Source organism: Sinohyriopsis cumingii, unplaced genomic scaffold (assembly GCF_028554795.1).
Source record: "Sinohyriopsis cumingii isolate HCF-2022 unplaced genomic scaffold, ASM2855479v2 utg001554l, whole genome shotgun sequence".
Taxonomy (NCBI): Eukaryota; Metazoa; Mollusca; class Bivalvia; order Unionida; family Unionidae; genus Sinohyriopsis; species Sinohyriopsis cumingii.
Genome location: NW_028316017.1, coordinates 374,291 through 387,742, shown reverse-complemented (window position 1 = coordinate 387,742; position 13,452 = coordinate 374,291). Strand labels below are relative to the sequence as shown.

Genomic DNA, 13,452 nt, shown 5'->3' with positions numbered 1-13,452 from the left:
GGAGAGGGTATTTCATGTAAACATTCTGGAATAGCAATTGCCTTTCTTTGGTGAAGAAGGGGTGTAATCAGTATATTGAGCAGTCCTTTAACCCTTCAATCTTTAGAACATTTATGCATTCTTGGGACATACAGTATTAGTCATCTTTACAATGAGTTGGAATCACCAGCTGCCTGCCTTCATATCCTATTCTGGATCCAGAGAGCCTGGCTGTGGATGCTTAGGCAGTCCTTTTGTAGGGGATTTGGGGCTATGCCATACGAATTGGTTCTTATAGTTCCTCTTAGTATAGATGCCCCAAGGAAAATCATGGTAAAATCCTGCAGGTGATTCTTCCATGTCTAGACAGACAGCTTCATGCATGGGTATTGTCAGTAGAGCTTTGTGTTGAAAAGAGTTTTGATCTTAAGTCATGGAGACGATCTTGTGAGCATTATGGTCTTCCACTTGGAAGGCTTATGAAAGAAACTGGTTTGTTGTTAAGGATTGATGCAGAGACAACAAACATCATCCTTTTGAATGCTTTGATCTCTCTCATCTTTCACTTGCACTTTGGTAATGAAAAATTAGCTCCTGTAATGACCAGGGGATAGTGATCCATGATTTCTGACATTTTTAGGCATCATGCATAAACAAATATAGGCCACAAGGGCCTATCAGACTTGCTGGTCAATTTGACCTGAGTAGGCCTCAATCACACACCTTGTTTCCTACATGGTGTCTTTTATGGGATTTTGGCCTGGCTCAACTCAAGTAAGTTGAGACCATTAACTATAGCCCTGTTGAAGCTGCTGTCTGTCAAACCAACATTATTATATCCATATGTATTCATAGTTGTAAGGTTAACTGTCCATTTGGCATATTTGCATCAGTTTTTATCAAATTTGGAACATTTACATGTATTCTCTAGATCTTGCACAAGTTGAGTAATGAGTGAAAGACATGCATATTAATGAGGTGGCCTTGGCATTTGATTGGTTGATCACTTTGCCGCTGTGGAAGCCATATTTCTGGTTTGATTTTGATCAGACTTGAAATATGTACTTAAATCATCAAATCTTGGCTGGGGTCAATAATGAGTGAGATCTACACATATTATTGATGCAGTCTTACATTTTATTGGCTGAGCATGCTACCACTCTAGAAGCAATGTTTGTGATCTTATTCAGATTAAACATAAAATATATGCTTATTTTATCAAAATCTTTGACAGTTTGATACATAGTCTTGAGGTGGTTTTTGCATTTGATTGGCTGGGCTTAATACCACTTTAGAGACTATTCCTGATCCAATTTTGATCAAGCTTGGTCCATAGGATTAAATAATTAAGCTCGCACATAATTATTTGCACATTATCAACTTGATATGGCACCTGATTGACTGAGCCTGTCAGCACTCTACCAAGATCTATGCATATTAATAATGTGATTTGGCGCCTGATTTACTGATGATGTTAACACTCTAGCAAGTCTATTTCTGGTCATATTTTGATCAAACTTGGTAAATAGGCTTATGACCTATGCATACTAATGAAGAGATCTTGCATATGATCAGCTGTGCTTATTACTTGAGAGACAACGTCTTACATAGGCTAACATTGTCAGGGTGTTGGAGGGTTGTTATTATGACTGAGACCTATGCATATTAATAAAGTAATCTATCTGTATTTTTTATTTTGAGCACTTTTAATTAGGCTTATGTCATGAAGATCTTGGTTACAGTATTTCCCTGTCAAACACATTACCTGATCACATAACATTAGGATAACTTTCTCTGCAACTTCCAAGTCAAGCCCTCCTGGAAAGATGGTCAAACATTGTTATGACGATATATAGACAAATGGAAGCATCTGTTACATTTAACTCTCCTTTCTACTCACTAGGTGACTACCATTCTACCTGGTTTAAACCAGTTGTCACTTTAGCTAGTCAAGCAATATTGATATTCTCCTTTGAATCTGTTTATGAGTTAGTCTTATACTTAAAATTCAAATCATCCATCTTTTATTTTCTGTGGCATAATAAGTCAAAATGATATTTTATATGGAGCATACAACATTTTTGTCAGTTCTGGTGAATTTATTCATATTGTTGCAATTATCTTACCATTTGTTGGGTAATGCAGTTTGCATTTTATATATATATATATATATATATATATATATATATAGAGAGAGAGAGAGAGAGAGAGAGAGAGAGAGAGAGAGTGAGTGTATGGTATTGTGAATTAAATCCCAGATAATCCTAGAATTACTGGCACAAATCCCAATGATTAAAGTTCAGAATAAACTTTAGTGATAATCCAGAATAAATTCAATGCTGGAAGTGTTGATGTGCCTATGTTGGCCTATCATAGCGATGTGCCAAAGGTCTTTTGTTGAATCACAATAATACAATCCAAAAATATATCCTTATTTGAAATTCAGGTCTGTATTTCCAAGAATGTTATTTTTGATGAGCACTTTGTACTTCCAGTGCACAAATAATTTGAATAAATAAATTCCAGCCCATATGAAATACTGAATACAACAGTGATTCTGTCTCAAGATCTTAAAGCATAAATAAACAATTTTTAGAAAATCATGATTATATAGTCCTCTACTTTACCTCAAATCACAAGTTACATTTTCTTAAAAAAAACTATTACCTAATGGAAAATTTCATTCTAGAAGGTTACAGATGTTTACAAGATAAAACCTTAGTTATAATTAGAAAGTCTGTTACTAAAATTATAATGAAGAAATAGTAATCACATTGTCCTTGATTCAAGCAAAAATAATAATCCTCATAGTTAACCCATACTCAGAGAGGAAAAATTAGCTATTTATTAGTTGTTTACAGAATATTAAAAAAATCAATGATTCAGGTCAGATAGAGAATGACCATGATTTTGGACAAGGTCAAGTCCAAAATACAGTTATTCACAGCTTATAGTAAAATAGAAAAAGGGGGCCCCGAGTGGCCGAGTGGTCTAAAGCGCTCACCATTCCGGATCACTGCCATCTCACCTCTGTCTGCATGGGTTCGAGTCCAAGGCTCGGCTAGCATGGGTACGTGGGAAAGCCTGCCAGTAGCTTCTTGTGGGTCGGTGGTTCTTCCCTGGGTTTTCCAGGGTTCTTCCTCCACCAGTTATACTGGCCGCCATGTATAGCCTATATTGTGCTGAAAAATGGCATTAAACCCTAGAACAACAACAACAACAACAAAATAGAAAAAAGTTTTGTTTTTAAAAAACCAACAAACAATGCAAATTAAATATACATAACAATATATATATATTGACTAACAATCAGTTGTCATTTGGGAATATATATTTTAAATAATACCCCAGCATTTAAAAAAATTACTCATTTACAAGCATTTGAGTTATTGACTTTTATTATAGGTATGGAATTTTGGTACAAACTGGGTCAGAATTATTTCTTTTTTTTTACAAAGATTTCATCTTGACCAGAACAGGGTAGCATGTCAGGCATGAAAAGTATCCAGAGTTTTGCATCTTGTGATTCTCTCTGTCTGTTTGACTCGAAATCAAGAGAAGAGAAACTTAAACTTGGCTTTTTGCATAAAGCCTATATGGTGTGATGGGAAAATAATGATTGACTATCTGTTACAACTCTGTTCATGTGTGTGTATGTGTGTGTTTGTCTTGTAAGCTATATAATACAGGTTCCTGTCTGTCCAGGTGTGCTAGTGTATAATGACATATAACTCCTTCAGATTAGAGACATCAGACTTTAAGATAAGATTGAAGTTAGTTTATACATATACATGATCATAGTCCTGGAAGGGGGTTGAACTTGAAGGTGGTGGGGGCTTGCTTAGCACTGATAAGCTGTGAGTTATTTAGAAAGGATGGTTACTTACTAGTGTAATGCAGATACTGATGCAGAACATTTAGTTTAGATTTTTTTGTCTTCAACATGTGTACTGGAATGATCAATGATAAAAGGCTTTGTAACTTACCATCTGCATAGAGCTTTGTATGTTTTATCAGGTTCATTGCCCCGTGTGTAGGGAGGAGATAACGTATGAGGTACTGAATATGGAGAAAGACATTTTTAACACAATGGAGGAGGATGAAGAGGAGGTACACATTCATCCATCAGAGGAACTTAGGAAATGGCAAAAAGAAATGGATGCCATTCGACAAAGGCAAGCAGAAAGAGGTGGAATCATTGATGTGGAAGCTAATAGGACTAAATTCCTGCTCACTGAAGTGAGTATTAATATAATTTTGTGTCATTGTTTTCATGAACTATAGCAATGCTGCATCTGAAATTGTATTTATACAATTGCCATAACAAATTACTAAAAGAGGTTTACTTTTGGGGATACCATAATTCCAAACAAGCATTGCCACAGTCTAAGAAAATATGAATGACTCAGTTCACCTTATGGAAAAAGGGCACCTGTAATCAAGTTAAAATGCTGCTTTATAGTCTGCAATGTAGTTGCATGTCCTGACTACTCTGCTTATTTCTAGTTAGGATATTTTTGTCAGCAAGGTCGGACAGATCCTAACTGCTCAGCTGATATATAACTAGGAGATTTTTGTCAGCAGGATGGGACAGATCCTGACTACTCTGTTGATTTCTAGTTAGGAGATTTTTGTCAGCAAGGTGGGACAGATCCTGACTGCACTGTTGATTTCTAGTTAGGAGATTTTTGTCAGCAGGGTGGGACAGATCCTGATGGCTCTGCTGATTTCTAGCTAGGAGATTTTTGTCAGCAAGGTGGTACAGATCCTGACTGCTGATTTCTAGTTAAGAGATTTTTGTCAGCAGGGTGGGACAGATCCTGACTGCTCTGCTGATTTCTAGTTAGGAGATTTTTGTTGGCAGGGTGGGACAGATCCTGACTTTTCTGCTGATTTATTCGTAGTTATGGGATATTTTGTTGGATTGGGTAAATATTTTTGAAGAAACATATTTTGCAAGGAAAAATTGGTTTCTAGGTAGCTATGATTGTTTTGTCTACAAGTAGGGCCGGTTCTGGTTCTGACTGCAATACTGATTTCTTGGTTTTCTTTCTGAGTAATCCTTTTAAACTGTTGTTTGGATTAGTTCATATAAAAACTTGTCATTTTGGTTAGAAGATCTAATTGATTTTGGGGCCCCAGGTGGCAGAGTGGACTATAGTGCTTACCTTTACAGAAGACTGCCATCTCACCTTTTTCCATGTCTCAGGCTCAGCCAGTGTGTGTAGGTGAGAAAGCTTGCCAGGAGCTTGTCATTGGTTGGGGCTTTCTCTGGTTCTTCCTCTGCCAGCTATACCAGTTGCCATGTATAGCCCATCATGTGCTGAAAAACAGCATTAAACACAACAACTTAAATTGCTTTGAAAAAATGACATTGGCTAAAAAATTATACAGACCACTGTCCAATCTATGTGATATTCTTTTCAAGGATTCTAATTAAAGGGTTAAAGGCACTTCCAGCTACACCTGTTACTGTTTTACTGTGCAATTGCACTTTCTGCATGCATCAAATAAATGATGCTGTTTACATGAGATATGTTACTCAGTTGAACTCAGATGGAAATGGTTTCACTCAACAGTGACATTGTATGTTGTATTTTGAATTTCACTATATCATGAATTTGTAGGTTGGATAGGGAGAAAATTCACATCGGTGTGTCGGTTATTATTTATCCAGCTAAGTGACTGCACCTTTTTGCTTCATCTGTAATATACATATGCACACATAGAGTTGAATTGTACCTTCAAACACATATAGTTTTGCTGTTAAGAAGTTCTCATTACCTGGTGCTCAGCTCAAGTGAAATTTTTCATTGGCAATCAAAGTATTTAAATTATCCATTTTGGGAGACAAAATCTGATACAACCTTCTAATCTCTGCTTTATTCATAAAGATTTGCATGAAAAATACAGTTACTTTATGTGATGTGTCCATGTTTGAGATGTTTCAGTCTTGAACAGACATATTTTGCTGTTTATTTAATATGTTACGATGCAAGAAGAGTAAAGTGACTTTATGCCTGGAGGCAATTAAATATTTAAAGAATTTGTGAAGACCTGAGACTGTACAGCCAGTGCATACTTCAATTACTGCTGCATCAATACATAGTTCAGCACTTGGCCATTTAAACCAAATTTGCTGTCTTTACATGAAAGACCTTTATAAGTTAGAGGACATTCAGTGTAAAACAATCAGCCCACTGTATAAATTAGAAGAAATTCAGTGTAAAACGATTAGCCCACTGTATAAATTAGAGGACATTCAGTGTAAAACAATCAGCCCACTGTATAAATTAGAGGAAATTCAGTGTAAAACAATTAGCCCACTGTATAAATTAGAGGACATTCAGTGCAAAACAATCAGCCCACTGTATAAATTAGAGGAAATTCAGTGTAAAACGATTAACCCACTGTATAAATTAGAGGACATTCAGTGTAAAACAATCAGCCCACTGTATAAATGAGAGGAAATTCAGTGTAAAACAATCAGCCCACTGTATAAATTAGAGGATATTCATTGTAAAACAATCAGCCCACTGTATAAAAGCACATTCAGTGTAAAACAATCAGACCACTGTATAAATTAGAGGATATTCATTGTAAAACGATCAGCCCACTGTATAAATTAGAGGATATTCATTGTAAAACAATCAGCCCACTGTATAAAAATTAGAGGAAATTCAGTGTAAAATGATCAGCCCACTGTATAAGTTAGAGGATATTCATTGTAAAACAATCAGCCCACTGTATAAATTAGAGGATATTCATTGTAAAACAATCAGCCCACTGTATAAAAGCACATTCAGTGTAAAACAATCAGACCACTGTATAAATTAGATTAAATTCAATGTAAAATGATCAGCCCACTGTATAAAAATTAGAGGAAATTCAGTGTAAAATGATCAGCCCACTGTATAAGTTAGAGGATATTCAGTGTAAAACAATCAGCCCACTGTATAAAAATTAGATTAAATTCAATGTAAAATGATCAGCCCACTGTATAAAAATTAGAGGAAATTCAGTGTAAAATGATCAGCCCACTGTATAAGTTAGAGGATATTCATTGTAAAACAATCAGCCCACTGTATAAAAATTAGATTAAATTCAATGTAAAATGATCAGCCCACTGTATAAAAATTAGATTAAATTCAATGTAAAATGATCAGCCCACTGTATAAAAATTAGAGGAAATTCAGTGTAAAATGATCAGCCCACTGTATAAGTTAGAGGATATTCAGTGTAAAATGATCAGCCCACTGTATAAATTAGAGGATATTCATTGTAAAACGATCAGCCCACTGTATAAGTTAGAGGATATTCATTGTAAAACAATCAGCCCATTGTATAAAAGTACATTCAGTATAAAACAATCAGACCACTGTATGAATTATAAGACATTCAGTGTAAAACAATCAGCCGATTTAGAACTCGTTTGATAATTATATAACTTTCCGTTATGGTTTTAAGGAACATGGCCATACTTTTACTGATGATAGTCTTCCTTATTTGTGCTGTTACTGCCCAGTGCTTGGTACTAAACAAACTTTATTAATGTCCACTTACTGTAAAATTAATGTAATCAATTTGTATAATTATTTAAGTTAATAGTGAATCACCATGAAAAAAAAGTTTGGATTAATTCAATATATTGTTTCATTGTTGTTATTATTTTGGCCTTTTCCTCCTACAATTTCCTCTGATGTGTTCATTTTTCAGCCCAAGGCAGTAATTCATGAATAATTTCTATTTTCCTTAATTTTGTGTCATGGTTCAAAATTTTTAATAGTTATGCTACTTCATCAATATGATTTGTCAACAAAATTAATTTTTCATTAAAAATATTTTCCCAATCAGTCATGTCAGCTAGAATAAGTAATAAGTTTTATACTTGAACTTATGTTCATGCATTTCTCCTTGGAATAATTCATTGTTCATATAAACATTAAAGAGGTTCTGCTATCTGCCAAATCTTTCAGTTGTGGAATGACAAAATAATCTTTATCTTTCCTGTTGATATACCTATGACAAAGGGAAGAAACTCTTGACAGCCCTTCTCATTACCTCACCTTTCCACTCTTCTCAGTTTTAGTTTTCCTCTGAATATGTTGTATATCAATTACTATAATGTCTGAAAATCAATCCTCTGATCAAAATAGTCATGTCTTTGGCCTCCTCAAAAGAGGTCTGCAAGTAATCAACCTAAATATTCAACACATCCTCCCTAAACTGAATGAGATAAAGTTAATATTACAGCAAACTAGATCAGTCAGTATTCTAGGTCTATGTGAAACCTTTCTTTCTGATGATACTGATGATTTATTTGACTCTCCAAATACAGGGCTTAAATTCTGAAAGAAAATATAGGGAATTCATGGGGTGATGGTGGGGGTATTCGTCTCTATGTAGACAGTTCCATTAGTTATAACAGATGTGTTGATCTAGAGACTATTGGGGTAGAGCGTATCTGGATCAAAGTAACCCTTGTCCAATCAAAGCCAATACTCTTATGTTCAGTTTACAGGCCACCTAGTTCCACAACTGCTTGGATTGATAGATTTGAGGTGCAAATTCAAAAAGCATTACTAAAGGAAGATTTAGAAATTATCATATTAGGTGATTTTAACATTGACTACATGAAAACTCCACTATTATCATGGATAAGTAACTTTGACACTTACAACTTTACTCAATTAATTAACACCCCAACTAGAGTAACAGATAAAAGTGTTACCATCATTGATCATGTCTATACTAATAAACCTGACAACATAAGTGAAATTAATGTGCCAGTATATGCACTGAGTGACCACCACCCAGTCTGTATAACTAGACATGTTCCGAAGTCATCTAAAAATGGTCAACACATTGAAATATAATAAGGGACTTTAAACAGTTTGATGAGGTAATGTTCTTAAATGATTTAGTTTGCAAACCCTTCCAATCAGTCTGCAATATAGCTGATGTCAACACTGCCTTAGACAAATGGTATTGGATGTTCAAAGCAGCCTTAGACAAGCATGCCCCAAATAAAACAAAAAGGGTTAAACACCATATTGGATTACCCCTGAAATCAATGAGGCTAGGCACCTAAGAGATAATTTCTACAAAAAAAAAAGACATGAAAAGTTATAGAAAGTTGAGGAATAAAACTAAGCACCTGATAGATAAGGCAAAATAGAACTACTGTAAACAGGTTATTGATGAAAGTAAGAGTACCAAGACATTATGGAAGCATCTAAAAGAGCTAAACCCACCCAAGAACAGTTGTCTTCCCCCTAGACTTAAGCAAAATGATGATATAGCACGAATTCTTAAAATTGCTGCACCAGTAATAACAAAGTCACTAACGTATATCATAAACTTGAGTATAATGAGGTAATTTTCCAGAAACACTAAAATATGCAAAGGTTACACCTATCTATAAGAAAGGAGAAAATGAGGATCCAGGGAATTACGGACCAATATCAATTCTACCTGTATTGTCAAAATTATTTGAAAAACATGTAGCCATTCAGGTCTATACATTTTTTGAAACATACTCTCTATTTCATAAAGTGCAATCAGGATTTAGAAAGTACCACTCATGCCAAACAAAACTTACCAGATTAATTGATCTTTGGCTGGATAATGGACATATGACTGGGATTGTTAATGTTTTCCTTGACTTCAAGAAAGCCTTTGGTCTTGTTGATCATGAAATTCTGCTGCAAAAGTTTAACTGTTACGGTTCAACAATCCTTCTTTAAACTGGTTCAGATCATACCTAGCCCAAGGTCTCAACAAGTAAGCATTGGCAATATTAGCTCTCAGACTCGCACTATTCATTCAGGGGTCCCTTAAGGCTCAGTTTTGGGCCCTCTTCTCTTCCTTATCTATATCAATGATCTACCATTAAATAATGAATCCACAAATACAGATTTGTTTGCAGACGATGCAACCTTGTATACATCTAGTTCTGATACTAAAGTTATCCAGATGAGAGTATGTGTGATTTAGATTTTTAACGTAACTTTAACTATTTTTCAGTCATATCACTATGATGTCTGCAGTGTAACAGTTTATAGTGATGTCTAGCACTGGGGCATCATACCGCAGACATATAGCATGATGTCCCACCCATATCCTAACACTAGGCGGACAAGTTCTTACACTAACCTCTTAATGCTGAGCGCAAAGCGAGGCAGCTGTCAGTACAATTTTTGTAAGGCTATGATATGACTTGGCCAGGGATCGAACCGACAACATCCTGTAACCTTATCCAAATGAGATTAAACTAAGACCTTATTAGAGTCCAAAACTCGGCACAACAAGATATGATGGTAATTAATGAAGGTAAAACAAGATGTATGATTTTGGGGACATCGCAAAAGCTATGCAAGTCAGGGAACCCAGAACTGTCTATTGCAATAAATAATCATCCATTAGAAATGTCAAACACAAAAAGCTTGTAGGTTTGTCCATAGAAAATAATTTCTTATGGAATGACCATATTGATAAGCTTTGTAAACCACTGTTGTCCAAAATTGCCCTACTCAGCAGAATCAAGAAATATTTACCTATGTAAACTCGAAATCTATGTAAGTCATATATTCTTCCAACAATGGATTATTGTTCAAATGCATGGGGAAACTGCTAAATCTGAGCTTGACAGGATTTGTATACTTCAGAAATGAGCAACACGTGTAATTTGAGATGCATCTGTTGATCATCCCTCAAAAGCATTATTTACAGATCTCAAATGGTTCACAATATATGACAGGATAGATTTTCACAAGGCAGTTCTTTTATATAAATGTCTACTTGGAACTGCACCAGAGTATCTTCAGGACTTATTCAGGCCTTTTTCAACACCAGTTGAGATCAATATCACATGGAAAACTTCTAACACCAAAACCAAGAACAGCAATTTAAAAAGAGCTTCCATTACTCTGGTACAGTTCTGTGGAACAAGCTTCCACTACATGTAAAATCTGCTGAAAATATTATTAGAGTAAATCAAGAAGAGATATCGTGAGCATGTATGTGTTTCTAATAGATAATGGAATTTAGCATTTTAATACTAAACATGTTAAAGTAAACAGTAATTATTGCTATCTTCATATAATGTGCATTGTTATACTCTCCTTAAGAGAGCCACAAGGGAGAATAGTCCTTGACTAATGAGTCACCCTCTATAAATAAAGCATTATTATTATTATTATTATATCTTGTTTCTTATTGACTGTCCATGTTTGTTTACTGCGTGTAATTTCCCACATTTAAGTAATAAGCATAGAGAAGTATTTATTCTTAGCTTGTACATCATGTAACGAAGAAGTCTAACGATTTGTGGTCAGATAGTCAAAGGTCATGGTCACTGTTACTAAAACAAGCAATATGGTTACTGCACAATAACATTAGCAATACTTTACTGATCAAAGTTTGTGGATAACTTGCACTTGGACTAAGAAAGAAACTTCTCAGAATTGGGGTCAAAAGATTAAAGGTCACTGACTGAAAGAAAACATTTTTCTGCACAATAACATTAGCTTGTCATCAGACCTCAACAGACTTTCTGGATAGTTTCATTTTGAAGTAAAATTAAATTTATTGCTTCGGGGTTCAAAGGTCAAGGTCATTGTGACTAAAAGGACAATGAGTTTTTCAGAAACATTTATCCTAGAATAAGTTTCTTGACAAACTTTTATGGACTACTTGTGCTTAGGATAATAAAGAAACAGAGATTAATAAGCCTCAAGGTTGAGTTCATGGTCATGATAAGTCTGACAAGATAATAATGGTTTCTACACATTTATACCTTGACCAGAGCTCCATATCATTGAGAGCCATTGGCCAGAGTCAACCATATCCTATACATTATTACACAGAAGACATAGGACACCAATCGCAGCACTTTGTTTCTGGTTTGTGATCATGTCTCAAGAATATACAATATTAAACTGTTGGATGATTTGAGCATTTTGGTTGGATAATTTGTCAGAGTTAAGATTTTCTCTGAAAGTTAATTTTTGGAAAGCTTCTTGTAAAAAAGTTTTCAGGTTTCATTTAAACTTGTGGAACAGGTGGGTTATTGCTAGGTGTGAAACAATTCATTGATGCATCAATTCTTTTGCTGGAATGATACACATATCGATAAAAGAGGAGAATCAATACAAAACAATACTTACCGTATGTGTTATTTTAGTCTTCAGCAGTTAATAATAATAATTATTATTTTGACTTCTTATTATTTAAATATAGAAATCATCTGGAACAGCATTTGCAGTTCTATGCACTCATTTTTATTACTAAAAATGAAAAAGACTATTGAGAATACTCACTCACCATCTGCAAATTCAAACATTGACATGCTTTGTAATCTTCCCCCATCCCCGATTCCATGCTAATTATCTTGACCTAGCAGCATGTTCAGCACAAAGGATGCATTCCAAACAGCTTCCATGTGCATAGTGAATATGATGAAATTCTTTACTCCTCATTTAATAACCAATTTTACATGAAGTTTCTACATTGAATTTGATCTTGTCTTCTTTGGTCGATTTGAAATCTACATTTCCCGTGTTATGTTCAGATCTTATTGGTGGTTACTGCTTGTTCTGGTCAAGATTAAATATTAACTACCAATCAGCAATCAGTGTTGCTTATTCCCTGTGTGAAAGACAGGAGGTACTTGCAAAACAACAGAGAAACTTCGCTCTAAAGTTATTGATATATAAAGTACTTAGACAGAGATGCTGTCAGGGTGTGTGATTGCATGAATCATACAAAATGTGTACGAATTCACACACTTGGAGAATGTGATGCGAGAGAACTCCCGCAAATTAGTTGAAAGTCCCACATTTGAAAATGTGCTGGCAAAGTATACAATTTTTATTTAACTATTGTGTCATGACATCTGTTTTTCTGGTAGCAACTGTTCACAGTTCTGGGGTCTTCAGGCATGACAAAAATGGTTGTTAAGCTAAATTTAGTTGGCACAAAGTGCCATAGAATACGTGTTATGACAGAGTTTGAACCCTCCATGAAGGAAGTTTTACAAATGTGCATATAAAATACAGGCAACCTAGAAAACCCAAAAGATTTCTGGCATCATTCATTGCATTTGCATTCTCCAAATACTGGCTGGTAATAGTGATGATGATAATAATTGTTAAAGTTACAAAATATGTCTAATTATTGGAGCTGGAATATGGTTAGTGGAGATACCAGTGATTGACTTTGAGCCTGAAAATGGTGTTAAATATGAGTCAGATCTACGTGTTGGATGGACAGAAATAGATGGCATGATGGTCAGTCTCCCTTTCTGTGGTATTTTGAAATTAAATTTAGAAAGAGCAGAATACTGAGCCTAATTAAAATTTCAGGCAATTTAAAAGTAGAAAGCAATTTTCATTTTTTTTTCAGTCAGTTTATCCCAGTGAATCACATGCAGCAAAACCATATATCCATATCAGGGATAAGATAAATTGCTTA

At 34.9% G+C, this 13,452-nt stretch overlaps 1 protein-coding gene across 3 annotated transcripts in view; it reads left to right on the top strand.

The window, feature by feature from the left end:
* LOC149771951 (uncharacterized) overlaps positions 1-13,452 on the top strand; it is a 51,767-nt gene that overhangs the window by 32,014 nt on the left and 6,301 nt on the right. For all 3 annotated transcript variants that reach the window (XM_089948055.1, XM_089948056.1, XM_089948057.1), the window contains one exon: positions 3,997-4,218. In XM_089948055.1, the coding sequence (XP_089804181.1) occupies positions 3,997-4,218 (222 nt within the window). The remainder of the gene's footprint in view (positions 1-3,996; positions 4,219-13,452) is intronic.